We start from the raw sequence: 24,965 nt of genomic DNA, 5'->3' as shown, positions 1-24,965 counted from the left end.
TGTTTGGAAAAAAGACATTTGTGTTTGATAGAGTAAAGGAAGGCCACAAAATGAATTGTCCTCTCATGGGCTATGTTTCAGAACGGCCGGTTTGTGGGCGATGCTGACCTTGAGAGACAGAAATTTTCAGATTTGAAACTCAACGGACCCCAGGTAATTCTTTTAGCTCAAGGTGTGGGTTGTTTCATTCATATCGTTTTACTTCCTCAGCCTGTAAGAGCATATTGGTAACTCATAAAGTATCTGGCACATTGTAAATACCCATGAATTAGTTTCTTTCATTTAGGAAAGTAAAAAGGTGGAGCTACAAAGTATATATGTAGCTTTGTTTTGGAGTGAATATTAATAGGCTATTGATCTTTATCATTGCCTCCCTTCCCTCTCATGCGACCCCAGTACTACATTCCTATTTTAGGGAAGGTATGATTCTACTTTGCAAAAAATCCTACCTAGAATCTGACTGTTCTTAGTAAGCCTTCAGCAATATCTGAAGAGTCATATAAAGTCAGTCAAAAGATTGGTCTTAGAGGAATTTTCTGTTTTATCTTAAAGTTCTTTTTTTATTAAGGGGGGGGGGCGTGGTGGTGCATGCGTCTAATCCCAGGGGCTGTGAGGCAGGAGGATCATGAGTTCAAAGCCAGCCTCAGCAATTTACCGAGGACCTAAGAACTCAGTGAGATCCTGCCTCTAAATAAAATTTTTTAAAAAAGGGGAATGTGGCTCAGTGGTTAAGCACTTCTGGGTTTAATCCCTGGTTACCTCCCCCCCCCCCCAAAAAAAAAAAAGAAAAATCCTTTATCAGTTTATCCAGTTTTGAAGGGTCACTCAGATGTATATATAGCCCATTAACAGTTCATATTCATTTAGATGACCATAGATAACCAGAACTTCTGCCTTTGTCACTTGGTGTCAGTATGGCTGGCTATCAACATGTTTAACTTGGTTTATATTAGTTAAATGACTAGAATGGGAAAATCATATTTACTTTTCTTTTGTACAAGTTTGAAAGGTAACAGTCACCTCCGTCTAAAAATCTTGACATCTCTAAAGATGCATGAATAGTCCCTTGTCTCCAGGAGCCCTTCAACTTCTTACTAGGATGGGTTGTTAGTAACACATGAATTAATAGTATTTTCTTTCTTTTCCTCTCTTCCATATAGGATCACAGTCATCTCCTATATAGCACCATCCCCAGGATGCAAGAGCCAGGGCAGATTGTGGAGACTTACACAGAGGAGGACCCTGAAGGAGCTATGTCTGTTGTCTCTGTGGAGACCTCAGATGATGGGACTACCAGGCGTACAGAGACCACGGTAAGCTGAGATTTGTATAAGGTCTCAGTTGATAGAAGGGGTCTTTCTGTAGTCTATATTAGGGGAGAGATTAAGCACTTAATTAGGGTGAAGGAAGGATCACTAATCTGTACTGATGACATAAAGAAAGTGATCTCTTCACACGGAAAAGTGATATGAGAAAATCTGATGGATTGGGAAGACAGAGGGCATATTAAGGTCTGTGGGAGCTTCTCCTAAAGGTAGTAATTGCCAGGGCAGTTTTCTTGCTTGGATATCTATAGGATGGGATGGAAGGTAGATGGTAAGGCATTTCTAGTAAAGTGACCTAGAGATTTGGGTTTGCTTTTTTTCTTGGAGTGGTCTGGAAGTAAGCTTGTCTCACTCACTTCCTTCAGTAGTGTTTTTCCCCCCCCTCATTCCATAATTGAAGGTCAAGAAAGTAGTGAAGACAGTGACAACACGGACAGTACAGCCAGTCCCTATGGGACCCGATGGGCTACCTGTGGATGCCTCATCAGTTTCAAACAACTATATCCAGACTTTGGGTCGTGATTTCCGCAAGAATGGCAATGGGGGACCTGGTCCTTATGTGGGCCAAGCAGGCACTGCTACCCTTCCTAGGAACTTCCACTACCCTCCTGATGGATACAGCCGCCACTATGAAGATGGTTATCCAGGTGGCAGTGACAACTATGGCAGTCTGTCCCGGGTGACCCGCATTGAGGAACGATATAGGCCCAGCATGGAAGGCTACAGGGCACCTAGTAGACAGGATGTCTATGGGCCGCAGCCCCAGGTTCGGGTAGGGGGGAGCAGCGTGGATCTGCACCGCTTTCACCCAGAGCCTTATGGGCTAGAAGATGACCAGCGAAGTATGGGCTATGATGACCTGGATTATGGTATGATGTCTGATTATGGCACTGCCCGTCGGACTGGGACACCCTCTGACCCTCGCCGCCGCCTCAGGTAGGCAAGAGTAGAAGGAAAGGGTCTTTCCAAGACAGGGGAAAGAACTGACTTTTCTTTCTACTTTTAGGATCAAAGACATTTGTGACTCCTTCCCTTCTGCCTTTTTTTTTCTTTTTCTCTTAGAAGGCTACCCTGTTTTCCCCCTATCTGACAGTATCAACTTGCTGTTTTATCATAAAAGTCATATATTTTAATTATAGGAAATGACGTGATAATTATTGTTATATGTCCTAAATAATGAAATTTGCTTCTATGGCCATAATTTCTGTGGTTTCTGGTTAAGGTCTGACCTCCCTTTGGTGATGTGGGATCACAAAGGAGCCTGATGTCATGGAGTATTCAACTCACTTGTTCCTGGGAGTTTCTCCTTTTTTTTTTTTCTTAAGTACTGGGGATTGAACCCAGGACCTGGCTTATGTTATGCAAGTGAGATCCACTTAGCTTCATTCCTAGACCTATTTATTTATTTTTGAGACAGGGTGTCTTTTTCAAGTTGCCCTGTCTGGCCTCAAACTTACCATCCTCCTGCTTTAGCTTCCCAAATAGCCTGAGGTGACAGCTGTGTACCACTGCACCTGCCTTGGTTTGGTGTTAAGAACGAGAGTTGAATTTTAGGCCTTCAGAACCAGAAGAGATAATGAAGGATGTATTTAAGAACCCTTCCCATGGTGGTTCTAATTCCAATGTTAAAAATAAACCTCGACCTCTCAAAAGCCTGACACTTTGTGCTTAGGGTCTTAAATTTGGTTATAAAGGAAATGAAGGTGACATTCTTGAGGGAGAGATACATTAATAACACTCTGAAATGTCATAAGCAGCTGCCTACTCTGACTTTACTTGTCCATAGAGATTCTTGGTGATGTGAAGTGAAGTGGTTGATGTTTAGACTAGTAAATGCTTTCCCTTGTTGCCTTGAGAATGCTTTAGAGTGGGATTGGCAGACCTTTGCAGAGGACCAAATTTAGGCTTTGTGTGTTCTGTGTTATCTTTGTTAGATGGTCTTTGTTTTTAAAAACAACCCTCTAAAAATATAAAAAGTATTTTGTTCTAGGGCAGAATAAAAACAGGTTTGGCTCCTGGGCTTCAAATCCTGCTTTAGAATAAATTAGGGTTTGTGTTTTCCAGACAAGGAGATAAGAAGGAAAATGGTTTTCTTGATGGTGAGGGTGCCCTGGCAGCTGTTACAGAATTTCTGTGATGGGTCATGACCTTCTAAAGCCAAATGCCTTGGTGCTTACTTTCTTCATGTATAGGTAGCATTGGTTAATAGTGAACTGAACTGGACTGGAGACAGGGGTAGAGGCCCCATTATCTAAGCCTGAATCACTTACCTTTCAGGTGTCTTAGTTAGCTAATCCAACTCCCATGTGACTCACCTTTTATTCCTGAAGGGGCACCAGACCTTAGCTGGTATAACCTAGAGCAGCGGTAGATAACAGCAGTCTACCCAGGGTGTTGGCTGTAATGAAAGTCTGCTTTTCTGACTTCCTCATTAGTAAAGAGTGTGGGTGTGGGTGTGGGTGGCTAGGCCATTTTGTGCTCTCTGTCGCAGTTGACATAGAGAAGGTTTGGGGCCTGGTTCTTGGGTTTGTTCCAGGGTGGCATTGGACTTGGAAACTTGCTTGACTAGCAAGATCATTTGCTGCTTCCTGTTCCGGGCTTAGGAGAGTAATACAAGGTCAAACTTGAACAGTGAGGCAGTGATTAGTGTAAAAAGCACTGAACTTGAAAAACCTTGGTTCTAGTTGTGTCTCTGTCACTAGCAGTGTAGCTTCAAGCAAGTCATTTGATCTTTCTGGACATAGCTTTATCTGTAAAGTGAAAGAGAATCTTGATTCTCTGCCTATAAAAGAAGGAAATATAAGATTTCTTTGAGTGACTGAAATTTGGTTATGGTAATTGTTTTTATAATTGGGTATCTTAAAATAACAAGAAAATTAAAAGGTGCTTAACACAGAGCCTGAAAACCCCAGAATAGCACACCATCCATTCATAAAGAACCACTGTTAACATTTTGGTGCATAGCCTTTGAGTTCTTTTTTCTATATATGTAAACATACCCTATTCCCCCCACCCCTACCCCGTACTAAAAAGAAATCTTTCTTCACTGTTTAGTAGCCTTCTCTTAAAACTTAACTATATGACCTGTATTTTGTTTCAATGATATTTTGAAATAGCCCTGGTAATTCTTTTACTAAATACTTTGTGCCTCTGAATCACTGTTGAGTGGTTGGTGTTGATACCTGAGTTAGGTCTTCAGCTCAAGCTAACCTTGAGTGTTTGGTGGCAGTGGGAGTGGTTTTGTGGAACAAACAAAGGTCTTATTTGGAGAGTTCACACACAATAGGTTCTCCTCTCCTGTGGGAGTTGCAGAATGAGATGAGCTCAGAGATAATGGGTCTCTTCCTGGTGGTTATGAATAAATAATAGTGTGGCAGACTCACCCTCTAGTGGTTGCTGGTAGTACTGAAATAGGAAGAATTAGAAATAGGAAGTCCTGCTGACTTTTCTGCAACTGATTTGTCTCTGTTCCCTGTGGCTGGGCATCCCAAATGCAGTGTTGGTCAGTAGATTTTGACCAAATTGGAGGTATTTAGAAATTGGAGAATGGAACTCATTTCAAACATATTTGTTGAGAGGTGGACATGATAGCATAGGCCTATTATCCTAGTGACTTGGGAGGCTGAGGCAGAAGGATGGCAAAGTTCAAGGCGAACCTCAGCAACTTAGCAAGACCCTGTCTCAAAAAAAAAAAAAAAAAGACAGGGGATATAGCTCAGTGATAAAGTGCACAAGGTTCAAGCCCTGGTAATGAAACAACAAAACGAAAAAACATGTTTGTCAAGTAGCAGGTCTGATCTTGATATGAACTGTGAAAATTTGTGTTTCAGACATACACCTCCTCAGTACCAAAGACAGGTAGGTATTCAATCATATGATGTAGCAAGAAGTTCTTTTCTTTTTTTTTTTTTTTTTTATCAGCCCCTCCCTCTTTTATAATTTCCAAAATAGGGTAAGGAGAACCTTAAATATGAAGTATGTTTAAGGGTCTTATTCTGTCAGCTGTTTCCTGTGTGTAAATGCCTCATTTCCTGTTTAGCTAAGGGCTTGTTAGAACTGTTCTCAGGCTTTGTTTGTGACATTGAGTCATTTAGTTTGGTTAGCTCTGCTAAGGATTTATTTTAATCTCTATCTGAAGAAATTAATAACTTTCAAGTATCATTCAAATACATGGTAAGTAAGTAGAATCTGGTTCTTTTTTTGTGATTAACTTCTCTGATTATTACTTTCTGAGCCAGCAAACTTGATGAAAAAAGGGTAGCTCTAATTTAATTGAAAGTGCCTTTAAAATTGTTAAAATTGGTTGGCGTATTATTAATGCAAAGGAGATATGTGATCTGTGTATCAGTGCTGGGGTTAATCCTGCCTTAATGATGAGGGGTTATAGGAATGTCCAGTAAGCTAGACTTAACTACTTGATGTATTCCTCTTTTCTTGATTTTTCAAAAAATCTGCAGGAGTTATGAAGACATGATTGGTGAGGAGGTGCCAACAGATCAGTACTATTGGGCTCCTTTGGCCCAGCATGAGCGGGGAAGTTTAGCAAGCTTGGATAGCCTTCGAAAGGGAGGCCCTCCTCCTCCCAATTGGAGACAGCCTGAGCTGCCAGAGGTGATCGCCATGCTGGGATTCCGCTTGGATGCTGTCAAGTCCAATGCAGCTGCTTACTTGCAACACTTATGCTATCGCAATGACAAGGTGAAGACTGATGTGCGGAAGCTCAAGGGCATCCCCGTGCTGGTGGGCTTATTAGACCACCCCAAAAAGGAAGTGCACCTTGGAGCATGTGGAGCTCTCAAGAATATCTCCTTTGGACGGGACCAAGATAACAAGATTGCCATAAAAAATTGTGATGGTGTTCCTGCCCTTGTGCGATTGCTCCGAAAGGCTCGTGATATGGATCTTACTGAAGTCATTACTGGTACGTTCTAGGCCCCAGCAAATGCTAGATGTGGGTGCCTCTTACCCCTAGAGAAGTTGAGAACTAGAGGGGTTTCTAGTTCTTTAACTTTTGATTATAGATTGTGAATGGTAACCTTTGGGTCAAATAGATTTGTTTGTATCATGTAAGATTTTTGAAATTTTAAAGAATTGGTTGCTAATGTTTAAAATTCAGTAGATATCACTTAGAATTCTAGATTCTTCTGTTAAATATGTGGAAGAACTGGTAATGATGTATCTGTTCCTCACTGGCAGTATTTGGTCTGAGCTGATTGGGGGCATTTGTTCTTCAGTTCACAGTCATTTCTTGACACATACTATTAACTCTAATCAACTACAGTCATAAAGGAAGTTGTCTCCCAAACATGGAAGCTGAATGTCAGTTGCCATTTACCCCCAGTTGTGTAATTTAAGTGTATATTTGTCTCCACTCACATGCCAGACCCATCTAGACATTTGAGCTTGTGATCCTTGCTTTATTTAAAACAGTGGTTTTTCAGATTCTACGTTGTGATCTGATGGTGTGATTTGAACACAGTTTTGCTGGTCACAATCACCATTCCAAGCAAAAGAAAGAAATAATGCTGAGTGTGGTGATACAAGTCTATAATACCAGTGACTCAGGAGGCTGAGGCAGAAGGATTGCAAGTTCAAGACCAGCCTCAGCAACTTAGTGAGGCCCTAAGCAACTACTGAGACCTTGTCTCAAAATAAAAGATAAAAAGGGCTGGGGATGTTGCTTAGTGGTTAAGCACCCCTGGGTTCAATCCTTCATATCAAGAAAAAAAAAAAAAGAAAAGAAAAAAGAAAAATAGTACAGGCCATTGGTTTTCAAATGGAGGAAATCCCTCCGTCTTCCACCCTGAGGACATTTGCAGTGTTGGAGACATTTTTGCTTGTTGTAACTTAGGTGGGGGTAGAGAGTATTGGCATCCAGTGAGTAAAGGCCAGGAGTGGTAAACATCCAGCAATGAACAGGACAGCTTCCTACAACAAAGAATTATGTGACCCCAAATGAAAGTAGAGCTGAGGCAGAGAAATCAGTATAGATGGATTGGTGAGCATTAGTTATAGGAATTATTATTTTTATGAAATTTTATTTCATGACCTGTATGTTTGTACAGTATAAAATTATTCCTTACCATGGATTACACACAAAAGTTTAAATATCAATACAAGTTATTTGGTCATTGGGGAAGACTGAGAAGTCACAGAATAGGGGATTCTCTTTGACATTCTTCAAATATACTGTCTTGGGTGTTGGAGAGCTGTCTGATGAATTCTCTCTTCCAGGAACCCTGTGGAATCTCTCATCCCATGACTCAATCAAAATGGAGATTGTGGACCATGCACTGCATGCCTTGACAGATGAAGTGATCATTCCTCATTCCGGTTGGGAGAGGGAACCTAATGAAGATTGTAAGCCACGCCATATTGAGTGGGAATCGGTGCTCACCAACACAGCTGGCTGCCTTAGGTAAAAAATTTTTTTTTTTTTTGGTACTAGTGTTTGAACCCTGAGTGCTTTACCATTAGCTACATTCCCAGTCTATTTTATTTTATTTTTTTATTTTGGTCTCACTAAGTTGCTAAGGCTGGCTTTGACCTTGGAATCATTCTGCTGTAGCCTCCCAAATCACTGGGATTACAAGTGTGCATCACTTTGCCCAGCCATCCCCACCCCTTTTAATATTTTATTTCGAGGCAGAGTCTTGCTGAATTGCTGAGGATGGTCTCGAGTTTGTGATCCTTGTGCCTTGGTCTCCTGGGTAGCTGGGATTACAGATGCACACCACCTGCCTGGCAAAAGTTAAAATTCTTTCACCTGTTATTCAGCCTCTACTGTCTCTTTATTGTATACTGCTACTCCAGCCAGTTTACCTTTATTGCTACTCACTTATGTTTCACACATACCTGTTGGTTTGCTTGTTGTCCCTCACACATCTCTCTTTTATGCATCTTTGACTTTGCTCATCTAATTTGGTAAACACTTATTCAGAACCTCCAACGTGTAAGGTAATCATCTTGTTCTGGGTTTTGTGTGTCTGTGTCTCTGCCCTCAGTTTTCTATAATTCAAATCAAACACTTTGCCCTGACATGTATTTGTACTACCATTCAAGAAGTATCTATTCAATTTTGAATTACTGTTGTTGGTATGCATTATTAACCCATGCCCCACATGGTGATAAAGGTTCAGAAAGCAGAGACTGTCAATGAATTTTCTGTTAACTGCTATGCCTTGCTAATAATAGATGTTCACTACTTCTTATAGTGAGTAAAAAGGGTATCGAGGAAGCTTGTAGATGTGGAATATTCAATGGGGGATTTCTGAATTTGAGTCATTTTAAGCATTTTCTGGTTTCCCTTCAGGAATGTAAGCTCAGAGAGGAGTGAAGCTCGCCGGAAACTTCGAGAATGTGATGGCTTAGTTGATGCCCTCATTTTCATCGTTCAGGCTGAGATTGGGCAGAAGGATTCAGACAGCAAGGTAAATTAATTCCATTCACTGCATCTTGTAGTGTAAACCTACCCACTTATGCTTTCAGTTATATAAAATACCTATCCCAGCCCCTTCTCCCTAAAGTGGGTGTTCAACTTAGGACAGTTCTTTTTAGAATTTTCTTCACATGTGTGTGAAAGCTGCCTAGTGATCTTCTAAGATTGTTCATTTTCCAAGTAGAAGACAGTGACCCAGTTTTGGGGTCCGCGAAAGCCATTAAATTCAAGGAATTTGAGAAGCCTGGAATACTGAGAAATGATGGATTATATTGTATTTTTGAGGGTTGATATTTTAATACCTAAATCATAGAAACTTAAACTTGCTGGAAGTCACCGTAGGTATTCACTTCTCTCGTCAAACCTTTTGTTTTATGTCCCTAAGCTTGTGGAGAACTGTGTGTGCCTCCTTCGGAACTTATCCTATCAAGTTCACCGGGAGATCCCACAGGCAGAGCGTTATCAAGAGGCACCTCCCAGTGTTTCCAACAATTCTGGGCCACATGCTGCCAGTTGCTTTGGGGCCAAGAAGGGCAAAGGTAAGTCTTAGTTCCTCATTCCTTGCTCTTTAATGTGGAACGGGGAAAGGAAGGAACACTTAGCTTTAGGTACAGAATATTTGCAAGGAGTATGGGAATCTGCGTGGTCAAGACCATCTTGTTGCTCTGCTGCTGCTTTCCCTGCCCTGTGTGCTTTGATCATGGTGGTGGTGTCGATCGGTGGTGGTGGTGGTGGTGGAGGTGGCGGAGGTGGTGGTGTCATCGGAGGTGTTGGTGATGGTGGTATTGGTATTGCTGTGAATGACTGGGGCATTGAGAACTCAACTAATCTGGGCCTTCTTTCCCATTCCTCCTTTGTGTTTCCTGTTTTTTTCTTTTCTTTTCTGTGCTTTCTTGCTTAATTTGACCATGCTCTTGTTGACATCTTTCTCCTGCATTTTCTTCCTTTATTTCTCTCCTCTGCTTTACACACCTTGGGTGACACATTGGAAGATGAATGGTTCTCCAGAGGTGAGTGCAATCGTTTAAGGAGCTTGCCAACTTCTAATTTGCATGTTTGGTTTTAGCTTCCCTAGTATTTCCTTGCCTAACCCTTCCCTGTGGATGCATGTAGGAAAATTGAGTTGAGGAAAGCCATTGAAACAAGTTTAGCTCTTCTGAGCATGTGGATCATGGCATGCTGTTTCTGGGCAGTAGTCCCTCTTATCAGAACTCAGGTCAATAGTGACAAGAGTGGTTATCCTTGTTTTATCTATCTGCTGCCTGTTTTCTATCCTTGTTTCTTCATAGCCCCCTGTTGGGACAAGTTGGGTGGGCTTCCCTTCTTTTGCATCTCTGATCCAAAGATTCTAACTGAAGAATGAAAAATGTGCCAGGTGAAATCTTTCCTTTCTCACATTCGTTAACCCCTATTCTCTCCCTGCCCCACACCCTTTTCTTATTTCTACAGGGAAAAAACCCACAGAGGATCCAGCAAATGATACAGTGGACTTCCCTAAAAGAACAAGTCCTGCTCGAGGTAGGTTATTTTTTTGCTTCTCAGTCACCAAAGATCTCATTGACATAGCCCACAGATGGGATATTTGATAACCTAATAGTAGACTTTATGCAACATCTGTATTGTTCTCTCTTCTCTGACTTGGGGCTTTGAAGTGATGGTGAAAATATTGATAAAATATATTGTATTCTAGCGGTAATTTACAAAGGCCTGCTTGTTAAGACAGTGTTTCAGGTTACTTGAGGATGGGATAAGGTTCTGATGGTAGACTATAGCAGAAAATGAACTACCCTAAGTGGCCACTACAGTTTTGGGAACTTAAACCTTACTCGTAGAAGAATTCTGTTTATCACAGTTTGTTTCTTTGGACTCTTTGTATTGATGAATATACCGCTCTCTCAAATTTTAAATGTCATTTATTCTATGATAGTTCCTTTCATTTAGTCATAGTAAAGGTGGGAAGAATCACTGGGTAAAATTAGAAATAATTCATTTGAGATGAGAATTTTTTTTTTTTTTTTTTTTTTTTTTTTTTTTTTTGATGGTGCTGGGGATTGAACCCAGGGCTCTGTGCTTGCAAGGCAAGCACTTTACCAACTGAGCCATCTCCCCAGCCCAGAGATGAGAAATCTTTAACCTTGATTGCTGTCTTTGAACTAAATGAAACTTCTGAGAGATTCTTGTAGAACCAAGGCCAGAGTAAGTTGTAGGGAAAAAAGTCAAGGAGTAAGGAGAGAAAGGAGTTGACCAAGATGAACTGATATCTCTTTTGCTTCTTACTATGACTAATTAGTCTTAGAAAACAACAGGCTGGAGGGGCTGGGGTTGTGGCTCAGTGGTAGAGCACGTGCTTGGCATGTGTGAGGTTTGATACACAGCACCACATATAAATAAATAAAAGATCCACTTATAACTAAAAAAATAAAAAAGAATCAAATCTCTGAGTTGACTATTGAGTGGGTAAGGGAATTCAGGGAGCATTATGATAAATCCATCTACCCGGAGTACTAAGGCTGGACTCCTGCCTTTGTAGGTGTTGATTGTATCCTCTGCCTTTTTCTCTTTCTTGGGTAGGCTATGAGCTCTTATTTCAGCCAGAGGTAGTTCGGATATACATCTCACTCCTCAAGGAGAGTAAGACTCCTGCTATCCTAGAAGCTTCTGCTGGAGCTATCCAGAACTTGTGTGCTGGGCGCTGGACAGTGAGTATCTTTTAGAAAATGGATTTGGAGATGGAAAAATTTAGATAGCTAGTCTGTTGTCATTTGTAATCTGTTGTTATTTTCCATGTGCTACCCAGTATGGTCGATATATCCGCTCTGCTCTGCGTCAAGAGAAGGCTCTCTCTGCCATAGCTGATCTCCTGACCAATGAACACGAACGGGTGGTGAAAGCTGCATCTGGAGCATTAAGAAATCTGGCTGTGGATGCCCGCAACAAAGAGTTAATCGGTAAGGAGTTGAATGCCAGTGTAACCTCAGCATCTAGCACAGCGCCTGCAAGTGCTGGTAATGTATTTATGGAAATCACCGAAGGGAAGGATTCTAGCCCTCTATAGTTTATGAGTCTGCTGGTTGGCAAGCGGACATGGCCTAATGGTTCTTAGAAAGATAAGAAGTGATGGCTCTTCAGAAATAGACTATTAATAGCTGTTATATATTGAGCACCTCCATTGTTACTATGCATTATTAAATATTTCTCTGTTTTCATTTAATTCCCATCACTTTCCAGAGATCTGTTTTTTTAACAGGATAAGGAAACTGAGGGTATAGAAGTTAAGTAATTTGCCCAGAGTTAATGTAGCTAGTAGTGTATGGTGTTGATCTTTTAAATTTATGATGACTCCATTCTGTTAAATTACTGCAGTATTGAACATTCTGTTTTCATTAGAGAATCTAAAGGGACTGGGTAACATGTTTGGTGTACAGTATTCACATTGTTTTAATGTGAAGAAGGAGAGAAGGAAAGAAGGACAATGAGTTCTTGTTATATCATGTCCTTTGCCCTTTTGATATGATGATCCTGTAGGATAGTGAACCAGATTCATATGATCAGTACCTCCTCTTGATCTGATCAATATAAAGTATAGTGTAAGGAAGGCTCTTCATGGCCTAACTCTGCCTTTTCTCCCTGCTTTTTACCTTCTATTTTTCTGTTTTAGGTAAACATGCTATTCCTAACTTGGTAAAGAATCTGCCAGGAGGGCAACAGAGTTCCTCCTGGAATTTCTCCGAGGACACTGTGGTCTCTCTTTTGAACACCATCAATGAAGTTATCGCTGAGAACTTAGAGGCTGCCAAAAAGCTTCGAGAAACGCAGGGTATTGAGAAGCTAGTGTTGATCAACAAATCAGGGTGAGCGTACACTTAAAACTACAGCTGGAAGAATTTAAGTATGAAAGGGAGGTTGCTGGAAAGGAGCTTTCCTCTTTTGATTTTTGTTTTTTTTCACAGTACTAAGGATTGAACTCAGGGCCTTGCACATGCCAGGTAGACACTCTACCACTGAACTACATCTCTGGTCCTCTTGGTTTCTGAAATTATTTCCTTTTCCTTACATGTGAAATGTGAAGAGATATTGTTCTATTTTCTGTTTTAATATTTATCCATAAATTGATAGTAGACACTTATGTCAGATAATATTTTATTTCACTGTTTGGGACAGAATATAAATTTTGGTGAAAATTTAATTTCACCCACTTTGGCATTTATATTTTTACACTGTTACTAGAGAATATATGTTCTAAGCTTCTTCACTATTCATACACTCAAATTTCATATGGTATTACTTTTCTCAAAAGGAATCGTTCAGAAAAAGAAGTGCGAGCAGCAGCACTTGTATTACAGACAATCTGGGGATATAAAGAATTGCGGAAGCCACTGGAAAAAGAAGGATGGAAGAAATCAGACTTTCAGGTGTAGTAACTCTCGAGACAAAAATAGTTGTCATCTTCCCCCCCTACCCCACCCCACCTTGGTTCCAGGGCAGTACTTATATATTCTTTGGTTTCTTTTATTAAGTCTATTTTTGACCCAAGTCTCTCAGTTAGTAGACCTTATTTACTTTGCTACTCAAGAATGATGCCTACAGCTCATCTGTTGCTGAAATAGCTCTGGTCTCCCTCTGGGTCATAACGTGCAAGAGTGAGTTCTGGTGATGAAGGGTGATGGTAGCCTTGGCGACTTCTCTGCATATCTCCCCTGGCCCTTTGAGCAAGTTTACCATTTTCTGAGACTGTGTTTCCTTCTGATAGTATGAGTGTTTGGAACTTTCGTAATTTCCTGTTCAGGAACACAAATAGAAGCCTATTGTTTCACTATGTAGGGTATTTATTCAGTCCTTAAGAGTTGGAAGTAGGAATGTAGAGGATTAAATTCTTTGAGGACAAAATGTCGGTTAGGGGCTGGGGCCAGTGGGTGTGGGGATGGAAATCTGGGGAAGGAAACCCTTGCTTAAAAACAGCCTCTGAAGAGGTGCAGGGTGGGACAAATTGCTTGGGGGCCAGGCTGGAAATGAAAAGACTTTCTATTCTATGACATGGCATTTTGTTCCCCTCCAGGTGAATCTAAACAATGCTTCTAGAAGCCAGAGCAGTCATTCATATGATGATAGCACTCTTCCTCTCATTGACCGGAATCAAAAGTCAGGTATAGTAGTACCCAGGGGGCACACCCCTCTTCTTTTAGCCAGTTCTGTTATTCTTTAATGGTCTTTTTAACTAAGAAATAGGATATGTATTTGTTTCTGAATGAGTTAGTCTTTGGAGGGAAGGGGAATAAGTCTTTGCTCCAGAATTGTAACGTACATGCAGATAGATCTGAGCTTTAGAAATCAAAACATGCAATTTGCCTGGGTGTAATTCTTCTATTTTTGTTTGTGAACATAAAGTCACTGGAAAGTGAACCCTAGGTGCTTGTTTATTTTATTCCCTTTTAAATTTCTCTATAATATCAAGTAATATGTATTTACTGTCAAAAAGTTAGAAAATACAGAAGACCAGAAAACTAATGGAAAATCAGTTATTTCTACTAGCCAGAGATTACCACTATTATTTGGGGTTATAACTTTTTAAAACCTTTTTGCTATATGAACAAACACATTCTTCCTAAGAGATAAGTCATATATTTTGTTTTATAATTTTTTTCTTTTTTACTTAAAATACATTTTCTGACCCTTATTATCTTAATGGTAATAAAGCAGAAGGATTACAAGTTCAAGACCAGCCTCAGCAACTTAGTGAGGCTCTAAGCAACTACTGAGAACTTATCTCAAAATAAAAGATAAACCACTCATGAGTGGTTCTTGAAGTGTGCTCTGAGAGTTTGGAGGCTATTGAACGTCTGCCTTGATGGCATAGAAGCAGTGGTGCATATTGTTGGTGGCTTACAGCAGTGATATCACACTGAATGGATTGTAGACCTCATTACTGCATACTTGTTTTTTTAAAAAAGAACCATCCGAATGATATAAATAAGAATGTCAATAATCTGTGCTCTTATTATGCCCCTTAGATATCTTACGGTCATGATATTGAAATTCTAATCTAGCACTTGGCTTTGTAGTAAACCATAGCTGCGTGGCATTAGTCATATATTGTTGTTTATGGCTTAAACAACTAAAGAATCGAGGGAAAGCTGGTTTAGTGGCACATGTTTGGGATCCCAGCTACTTGGGAGGCTAAGGCAGGAGAATTCCAAGTTCCAGAATAACTTAGACCTTTGGCAACTTAGACCTTGCCTTAAATTAAAAAAAATTTAAAAAGGGCTGAAATGTAGCTCAGTGTGGAGACCCCTGGGTTCAAAACCACAGTATTGGGGGCAGGGGTGGGGGGGATCAAGAGGGGAAATACAAGATGTCCTTGTGATTTCTTATTTGAATATACATAATGTCTTCTATGAAAGTGATTATTGAATGAAAGTTCAAGGTAAAAGAGGAAGGAAGGGTTGAGGGGAAAGGCCTTCTTCATATAAGAATATACTTAGTGGAGCTGTAAAAAATAATGGTGTTTCTACCCTTGAGTACACATTTTTTAAATATTCTGTGCTCATGAAATAGTGTATACTCAAAGCATTTCTGCTACATATCAAAGAATGAGGCAAAGCGGTTGTGCTGTTGTCGGAGTTGCTAGTTGGACTAGGCACTTTTTTGTGGAACATCATTTTACTTGAAATGACTGGCCAACAAATTATAATTAGACACAGGTATTTGGCACACATTTCTTTAAAAATGGAATGCAGTGAACTTGTCACTTAACTGACAGTATTTGGTGCTTGGACTTTTAAGTGAAAATTATAACTTTGAAAACATGTATCAGCCTCTATGAGCCTGATAATTTTCTAATACTTACACGACTTTTCTAATAAATTCTTCAGTGATATGATATGAAGGAGTCTGTCTATCCAGAACCACTCTGTCTATCCAAAGATAGATAAGATAGATATAGGTATATAGATAGTATTAATTTTGAAACATCTGTGAAGCTCTCTGAACTAGTATTTTGCAAGGAACCGGTACCATGACATTTCAGAATCATATATGGGTAATTGATACATTTTAAGTGCAAGAGAGGCCAATAATTTTAGTTTAATAGAATACAAAGGGATAGTTTGGTTTCATATTCCACATTAAGAAACTGCTACTTACTGAGTGTTCATATACTATCAAAGAAAAATATTCACAGTTACTTAAAAAGAGTTTTAAAGTTTTCCTTCTTTCCTTACTTCTTATCTGATTATAGATTTTCTTCAGTAAACCTGAACTGGAGTAATGTATCATAACAGATTGAATGTAGAAAAAGATATGAGAATCCAGTTCCCTTTTATTAAGCCAAACCTTAAAGAGATTTAATAAAAGTAAAGCAATGTTTTTTTTATTAAACATACTTGTAGGTGGGTGTGGTGATGCATGCCTATAATCCCAGCTACTGGGGAGGCTGAAGCAGGAGGATCCCAAGTTCAAGGACAGTTTAGGTTATTTAGTGACACCAGCTTGAAATAAAAAAGGACTAGAGGCACAGCTCAGTGGCAGAGCATTTGCCTAGTATGTGTTAGTACCTGGGTTCAATCCCCAGTACTGGGAGAAAAAAAAAAAGTAACATGTAATAAACTTCATTTTTTAAAAATGAGATAGCCTTTTTTAAAATTCTGAGTATGGTAAATATTCATACATATAACCTACACCAATGGACATTTTTTGAATCCTTATAATGTTTTAGGGACTTAATTTTTTAAGACTGCAAAAGAGGCCTTGAGACCAAGTAATTTAAAAAACTGTTGGCTTAGATGAATTGTGTCTTACACTTAAAATCTGTAGGAAAGGAAGAGGGATAGACCAGAGTAATTTATGATAAAGTAGATTTTGAAGAGTTGGTTTTTGACCTGGATAACTTTCTGACTCCATGTAGATAAGAAACCTGATCGGGAAGAAATTCAAATGAGCAATATGGGATCAAACACAAAATCACTAGGTAGGTGGTTAATTCCTGCCTAAGGTTGTGGAGTAATATTTTACTGGGATGAGGAAAGATGTTCAGCTTTGTAGTGTTTTCTAACACCCTCACCACTTACCATTCCACAAAAGCATTGACTGATTATTTCTGTTTCCATTTGGAAGGATGTGAGGAAATTTAGTAAAACTTTATCCATCTGCTTTTCCCACATTCCACTTAGAAGTTTTCAGAAAATCTTCATACAGTTCCCCTGTTACTACAGAATCAAGTTTGTGTCCCTAAACTTAGTCTGATCCCAGTCTCTGGGGTCACTGGCTTCTCTCCATGTACTCTCTTCCAACCTACTTGGTCTACTTGCTGCTCTATCTTTTCACTCTTTCTTTTTTGCCCCTTATTTTGTTGATGTCATACCTTCTATATGATTGTCCTTCTCATTTGCTTTTCTAAATTCTCTTCATCCTCAAAGACTTAATTTAAGCTCTCTTCTCTTGTTTGTCAGGTCCTTTCTGATACAGTATACTTCACTCTTTCTTCTCTGTCCTTCTCAGTACTCTGTCCAGACAGATCTCTTTTTTTTTTTTAGTCTCATTATCATGTGTCATACTTCAGGTATTTCATATATATTATCTTCCCCATTATATTCAAGTTCCTTTTAAGTTCAGGACCGTTAGACTTTAATGCCTTTCAGAATCATTTGGCACAGGAAATTTCCTAATAGGCTGCCTAATTCACTTTCCTGTTTGATATATATTGCATTCTAGAGGGGAATGTCATGTTTCTGTGTACTTTTTTCACTAGATAACAACTATTCCACACTGAATGAGAGAGGGGACCACAACCGAACACTGGATCGATCTGGGGATCTGGGTGATATGGAGCCATTGAAGGGAACACCCTTGATGGTAAATCCTGTTTACTGTTGTCTGTCTAAGACTAATTCTGTTTTGAAGCCTGAACATATCATGAAACAGAAAGAAAAAAAAAAAGTACAAAGAAAGACGGTATCCCTTTGGGTAGGAGTTTTCCAGGAGAAAGTAGAGATTTTGATTCATCTTGGGATTCCTTGGGCCATGATCCTGCTTTGGTTGAGTTGGGGGAAGAAAGTCTGTAAAGTTGGTGCTGATATGACTACTAATACTAACTGATCTGTTCTCACATGTCACCATTTCTGTACCTGCCTGTTATGAATGTTTTGCCCTTCTTTTACTATTATCTTGTTTGTTTGAATTTACGAACTTTGGAGTATTCCCTAGGTCTTGGCACACACTCATGAGTCTTATCTCTATTCTCATACTAACACATTGCATGTGTTCACAGCAGGACGAGGGGCAGGAATCTCTGGAGGAAGAGTTGGATGAGTTGGTTTTGGATGATAAGGGGGACCAAGTGTCTTACCCCACCATGGTATGTCCTCCAGTTACCCCCAAGATTGTCCTTGAGGAAGGAGGTTCCTGTGTGCCAGCAGTTTGCCAATCTTGCCGATCTGATCTGGCAGAGACTCTAGTCTCAGCTATGTGGTGCCTGGTTCTGCTTTTATGATTACTACCTCCTAAGAGCCTGGGACATACAACTGGTGATCTGATTCTCCATTATGTGCTGCTTTCCTTCCTCCAGATTTGCTCGACTGTCTTTTATTAGGTCTTCTTATTTTCAACCCTGTTAACATCTTTTTCTTTTTTCCCCACAGCAGAAGATTTAGCACCACTATCTCCACTCCATCTGGGCTTATAATATATGTACTTTTATTTTTTGGTGGTGAAATGGACTGACGATTTTTTCCTTTCTTCGCTGGACTATTGTGCCAACTGCCAGGCTGCCTCCTGCCCTTGTAGCCCAAAGCAGCTGCCTTCATTCCATCAACTCTCAACTTCTTCCAGTGAAATTTAATTGTCCCACTCCTGCCCCCTCAATCTCTCCCATTTCTCCCAAGAAACCCGACTCAGTTATTTGCATATCTCGAGAACTGCTGCAGATTAGTTCTTTTTGCCAGCTCTCCCTGGAACTCTTGGCTTTGTATGTAGGAAGGGAGAGAGTGGGAATCTTCACTGGAAGCCATGGGAAGAATTGGAAGTTAACATTCTGTATATGCAATGTCCAGCAATCTGATATGGTTCTTAATCAAGATTATTTTTCCTGGTGGGCAAGGGACTTTTTTATTTTCTCTTGGAGAATGGGAAGCACGAGCTCTTCTCTTATTCCAGTGGCTATTTATGAAGCAAAGAAGGCTGACAGCAGTGGTACATTCCACCCGGCAGGGGCCTTCGATTAAGTGAAGGCCTTCTAAAACTGGGATTGAGAACCCTTCTCTCCTCACCTCCGAGGCAGGGGCCATCAAGGACCTACTGACTCCATCTCTTCTTTAAGCCTCATGCCAACCCTGGGCTGCTGCTGCCCCTTACTGAGGCTGTCCTTAACCTCCTCTCCTACGCTGTGATAAGTCTGCTGACTTGTCCTGGCCATTTGCAAGAGGCTGTGTAAAGAGGAGAATGTCAAGGAAGACTTTCTGGTTGAGAAGGAGCAGAAAGATGTCTTTTGGAAAGAAGAAGAACCTCTAGGAGGAGGTAGAAGGAATATACATGAAGTGGTTAGTCTGAAACTGGCAGGAAGCTTCAAATCTGGCTTCCCCCGACCCCAACCCCATTTCTCCTTTTCCTGCCCTATAGGCCTGTCCCCCCTGCCTCCTACCTGGATTGGTTGGCCAACTGTAGGACTTGATGTACATAACTCCTGTTCCCTTTACCCTTATAAGGTGGGGATTGCCCCTGGCTTTGCCTCTTCTTTGTGCCTTTGGCCTGGGGTGCATCTCTTCCCTCCCTTCCATGTGCCTTTCTTTGCCTCTGCAGTCTCATTTCTCATGATTTTGCAAGTTCTATTTTGTTGCTTTCTTACCCACTATTGGCCCTCAATAGCAGAAAGAAGAGGAGAGGTGATCTAGAGAGCCTCAGATTCTGGGGATTGGCGTAGCCTCTGATTTCAGCCACAGCAAGTTTTTACTTAACAGCATGTGATTGGGATTTTGTAAAAATCTCATCCTGATGGATCTCAAAGCAAGATTGGTGGGGGTGAGTGGTGCAACTTTTACTCCTTAGTTGCCCAGGATATATCAGCATTTCTGAAGGGATTATAGTGAATACAAGGTTTCTCCCCAATTCTCCCTTCCCCGCAATTTGCCCCTCTCACTTTTATTGTATATTAGCAGGTTGGGCTAAAGAAATCAGCTGCTACGTGGGTTGATTTTTTTTTTTTGTTTAAAACCCTTTTCTTTATTTGCCTTCTACTTTCCTTAATCTAAAAACTCTGTTCAATGCAACTGGAATTCTTAATCCCTCTCTTCCCCTTCCCTTATATATTGAGGCTATGGGGTAGGAGAAAAGTGCACAACCCACCAACCCCTTTCCCTGTGCATTAAAATTCCTTATTTACCTCTGTTCCTCCCATTTCTTCCCACTCTCTTCCACCTTTTCTGACAAAAAGGAGCCTTCTGCTCTCTGACCCTCAGAGCACACTGCACAGGGGATTTTCCCCATCCAGACCTGGCTCCACTCTTGGTTTCTCTTGTCCTCCTCTGCTCTTCCTGGTGCTCTTTTTTCTCGGTGGAGTGTGGGTAATAGACTAGCCATGGGCTTTTGGGGACCTTTTAACTATATATTTTTTCTCTTTCATTTATAAAAACACTAAACATTCAATTCCAGACAACCAAAAATCCCACCTTCCCACCGAACACTACTAAGGGGCATGTCTTCTGCTCCATACCTTTTTCTTTCTCTCTTGTTAATGCTTTTAAAAACAAATGAGTTTTTATATGAATAAAGTTTTTAAAGTGTGTATGTGGGAAGTGTGTGTCATTTCTTCACTTCGAACTGCATTTCTTCTTTCCTTTTCATCTTGGCTGTTTTCTTACGTATCAGTGTTCTCTTTACAGAGCAACCAGAAGGAGGTTGTACCAGGATGGATTTATTTTGAGCTTAGTTCCAACTCTAACCAAGCAACATTTTTTTTAATTATATGTGAAACATTATTCCCCCCTTTGAAGATTCTTAAAAATTCAGTGTGGCGGAAGTATGGGGAGCATATTGCTAATTTAGGAAACTGAAGTATAGAGAATTAATAGCTTCCTTGGTCACTGGGATTCTTGTGCATTATTTAACAAAACTAACATTGAATATGTTAGTACTGCAGTATGTGGCCCTTTTGAACATATATCATTTTGAATAAAAGATTAGAAGCTAGCAATCCCAACTACCATCCTAATAAATATGAAAAGGTAGATGTAAAAGGTGCATGTTTGTAAGTACTGATCACTGGGTCATAATGTTGCTATATGTAGCAGATTGGGCTATTTGACAGAACATCCTACCAAAAGTCCAAAAGGATACCTGTGGTGTCCTACCAAATAATATGTGTTTGGGGTAGCAAATACTTGTTGGATTACCAGGGATTTTTACTTAATTGCATGCAGATGCCAAGGATTAAGACCTATGGGAAGAGACTTATTTTTCTGGAGACCTTATGTCCTGTCATATAATTTAAAAATATCAAGAGAATTTATGTAAAATGCTTTGTGTATGCCCAAATTTTTAGATTAAAATTATATAGCTGCTCCTGAGATGGTCCTGTTTCATTTTGTTGGGTGTAAAAACTGCCTTGGGCTTGTGAGACCAGGAAATCTCAGCACTGTAGTGTATCTATTAAGGCTAGATGTGTGTCTGACAACTCTAATTCTTGACTTTAAGGATAAAGCACAAAGCCAAAATGCTATTAGAGTTTGCTTTCCAAAGAGATTTTGTAGTCCCACTTGAGATTGTTTTTATCTATGTAGAACAACCTAGCTACTGGTCAATAGCCTTTTATTTCCCTGATTCATTCATTATTATTAACCAGCACTGAACTAAATGCAAACCTTATTCTTTTTCTCTTCTTACCGGATTGGTCCATTTGTTTTATGTCATTCAGTAACTACTGTGCTAAACATTGCAGTGGTTAGATTCAGATTAGAGAATAAAACAGATGGGTCCTTTCTCATAGATTATAATCCATGTGAATCCTATGTAGCTAAGATCTGGGATTTAAAAAAGAAAAAAATCCTGCCCTTATCTAAAATGAGATGTTAAAATGATCTGAAAGCCCTGTAAATTTTAAGTTTCTTGACACTAAGTAATGCTTTTGAAGCCTCTTGGTATCTCTTGCTTGCATCAACTTTAGGAGCCTTTGGATTTTGTCAAGATGTGCTAACATACTTTCAGATCCTTCAGAGCCTAAGAGTTGTTCTGGAAGTGGTTAACAATTATTTATATTTTTTAATGTTTTGTTTTGTTAAAGATATTTGTAAGATAGCTACCTCTAATGAGTATTGCTGTGGCATACTTTCTGACAGCTCAAAGCCGTGACCTCCCTTGGTCAGGTGTTCTTTCTTGCTAAACTAAGGTACTTTGCTGTGAAATGGAAACATCAAACCTGGGAAGAACTTAGGACCATTCCTTCTGTATCATTCTTTTTCATTTTGTAAAGGTTCTGAGTACTTTCATAGAGTTATAGATCAACTGGTCCTAGCTTTTAGACTTGAGCAAGTACATAAGAATTACCTAGACTGTTTATTGAAAATGCAGATTCCAGGGGCCGGGTGTAGCTCAGTGTTAAGAGTGTTTGCCTTAGTATGCATAAGACCCTCTGGTTCCCAGCAGCACAGCAGATTCCCATGTTTCATTTCAGAAATTGATTCAATAGGTAGGACTCAGGAATCTGAAATCTTGATAAGTCACCCAGGTTATTTGGATGTATGTGGTCAGTTAACTATGATCTTGTTTTTTTTTTTTTTTTTTTTTTTTTGGCGGTGCTTTACCAGAGGTTCTCTACCACTGAGTATATTCCCTGCCCTTTATTTTTTGAGATAGAGTCTGGCTAAGTTTCCCAGGCTGACCTTGTACTTGTGATCCGCTGCTTCAGCCTATTATGCCTAAATTAACATATCTAGTGACAGTAAAGCTTCAAAGTGGAACTCAGGATGATTGACTCATCCCTGGTGGTAATGTTTCATGGTGGATGTAGATAGTGTGGTGCGGTGATAATGACACTGAGAGAACTCGTAGAGGAAAATGTCTATTTCAAAGGAATTGCTTGCATAGTATTTGGGGGTGGTAGTGAGAGGCTACTCATGTGGCATGTGGATAGGAGAAATTTATCCCTGCAAATCATGTCATGTAGGTAATGTCTAGGCTGCTGAGAGGGGAAGCCAGCCCAGGATATGGTGCCCCCTAGAACACAGAGAATGAATCTCCTTGAGTTACTGACTAATGATCACTTCTCACTACACTTTACCTGGGGAGCAAGTAGTCTCTTTGTCCAAAGAGAAAGAGGCCAGGTCTGGAAACTTTTAAATTAGTCTAGAGAGAGAACCTACCTCAAGAAAGCACAAAAATTTAAGAAATGAGATATTGCTAACAGCAATTTTTTTTCCATATAACTTGAACCTCTTGACTTTCCTATTAGGTGTGTCACTTAAAACACAGTTCTTTAGCTGTTCCAGAATTTTGGGCCAGACATGGATGGAGAGAAGGCTAGAGGAAGTGAAGTATGTAAAACAGCAGTGAAAACAGTAATTTTGAACTGCCTGCATCATTATGACCTGCTTACATTGTTCTTTTATGTAGAACGAAATGATCAGGGCCAGCTATCCAAGAGTGAATTGAGTCAGGATCATGATGCTTGTTGCTATAATTATAGAAGCTATAAGCATTTTGCAAACGTGACAACTATCAACCCCCCTGCCCCTACTTTTAACACCTGAGAAAAAGTGCTACACCTCCTGTATATTTCTCCATCTCCACTGTGAAAAAGGACAAGCTCTTCCACTTTTATTGAGGACATAAAGGGATTTCTACCCTGCTGTCTTTCCCCAGTATTTCTAATGCTAGTGGACAAATAGTCTGAATGTCATAGGCATTTACACTTGAAGAAAAGAACAAGAAATAGGAAGTATCTGGTCATGTCCTAGTTGCTTCATATTCACTCTTTATTCCTTTTTTAGGCATGACATTGGTCTCTTTGCAACTCTTGTCAGAATCAGGGGCATGAGGAGTCCAACAAGGTGGCACACATCTGTAATCCCAACACCTTAAGAGGCTGAGGCAGAAGGATCACAAGTTACAGGCTAGCCTCAGCAATTCAGTGAGACCCTATCTCAAAATAGATGGAAAGGGCTAGGGATATAGCTCAGTGGCTCAGTGGTAGAGCACCCTCAGAGTTAAATCACCATTACTCCTCCCCCGGCCCCCCCCCCCCCAAAAAAAAGACAGTATGAATGTAGTATGTGTATTTGGGATTAATTCTGGCTTCTTTTGGTGTTATGGTGATTTCAACACCCTGAAAAACCCTTTAGCAGAAACAACTAGGATGCTTGGTAAATAGATTTATAAAAAATACCTTTAAACACATTGCTGAGAAGGCACAAAAGTAAGAAACCCAGTTTTCAGAACAAAACCAAAACTGGAATCCTAAGAAGTAACTACTAAAGCCAACTTGGAGTTGTTGCCAAACTCAGCAGGCCTTCAGCTTCTAGAGAATATGGGGAAGCACGTTCCCATGTAAAGCTGGATACCCTTCTCAGTATAAAGGTTAGAAACAGACTCTGTAGAGGGGGACAGCAAAAATGATTTGTCTCAACCTTGTAGTGAGAGGAAGAAAAAAACGCATGGAGTGTCTTCATTGAAAATAAGATATTCCTCTGGGGGCTGGGGATATAGCTCAGTTGATAAAATGCTTGCCTCATGTGCACAAGGCCCTGGGTTCAATCCGCAGCACCACCAAAAAAAAAAAAAAAAAAAAAAAAAAAAGATGTTCCCTGGGTTTGTAGTTCAAAAAATTTAGGCTGCCTTTGTGGTCCAGAAACTTTTTAGTGGAAAATTTAATGTGGTATGAGCACCTCCAGGTGATTTCCAGAAGCCAGTGCAACTCCTTTAAGAACTCTAAAGCAATCCCCATAGGTAACTTAAAAGGAAAATGAGCAGCCTTGCTAAAAAGTGACAAAATATGCAATGGAAGAAGGCAACATGAATGAAAATGATGACAAATGGACATAGAAGCTGATCCTTAAATAGTTCAGATATTGACACTGTCACCATAACAAAATACCTTGATTAATGAGCTAAAACAGGTTTGAAAGAGTAGAAGTCTAGCAGATGAATGGGGGTGGGGAGATGGGTGGGTTTGAGTTAAAAATGAAAAAAAAAAAAAATAAAGATTTAATTGATGAATTAGATGA

At 40.0% G+C, this 24,965-nt stretch overlaps 1 protein-coding gene across 16 annotated transcripts in view; it reads left to right on the top strand.

Moving 5' to 3' along the window:
- The window catches only part of CTNND1 (catenin delta 1), a 63,536-nt gene that overhangs the window by 28,446 nt on the left and 10,125 nt on the right, over positions 1-24,965 (top strand). For 5 of the 16 annotated variants that reach the window (XM_079102260.1, XM_079102255.1, XM_079102261.1 and 2 more), the window contains 18 exons: positions 82-153; positions 1,161-1,313; positions 1,726-2,261; positions 5,783-6,246; positions 7,560-7,743; positions 8,638-8,755; positions 9,149-9,302; positions 9,756-9,773; positions 10,213-10,281; positions 11,335-11,462; positions 11,561-11,711; positions 12,422-12,614; positions 13,061-13,175; positions 13,820-13,907; positions 16,664-16,726; positions 17,507-17,610; positions 18,026-18,112; positions 18,396-20,533. In XM_079102260.1, coding sequence (XP_078958386.1) covers positions 1,197-1,313; positions 1,726-2,261; positions 5,783-6,246; positions 7,560-7,743; positions 8,638-8,755; positions 9,149-9,302; positions 9,756-9,773; positions 10,213-10,281; positions 11,335-11,462; positions 11,561-11,711; positions 12,422-12,614; positions 13,061-13,175; positions 13,820-13,907; positions 16,664-16,726; positions 17,507-17,610; positions 18,026-18,112; positions 18,396-18,407 — 2,601 coding nt within the window. In that variant the 5' untranslated portion in view covers positions 82-153; positions 1,161-1,196 and the 3' untranslated portion in view covers positions 18,408-20,533. Of the gene's footprint in view, positions 1-81; positions 154-1,160; positions 1,314-1,725; positions 2,262-5,782; positions 6,247-7,559; positions 7,744-8,637; positions 8,756-9,148; positions 9,303-9,755; positions 9,774-10,212; positions 10,282-11,334; positions 11,463-11,560; positions 11,712-12,421; positions 12,615-13,060; positions 13,176-13,819; positions 13,908-16,663; positions 16,727-17,506; positions 17,611-18,025; positions 18,113-18,395; positions 20,534-24,965 lie in introns of those variants that run through there. The other 11 variants (XR_013757573.1, XR_013757574.1, XM_079102256.1 and 8 more) reach the window with 9 other exon arrangements.

The sequence above is a fragment of the Sciurus vulgaris genome, assembly GCF_902686455.1.
Source record: "Sciurus vulgaris genome assembly, chromosome: 11".
Lineage (NCBI taxonomy): Eukaryota > Metazoa > Chordata > Mammalia > Rodentia > Sciuridae > Sciurus > Sciurus vulgaris.
The sequence above is the reverse complement of the archived record's forward strand: the minus strand, read 5'-3'. Positions and strand labels throughout refer to the sequence as shown.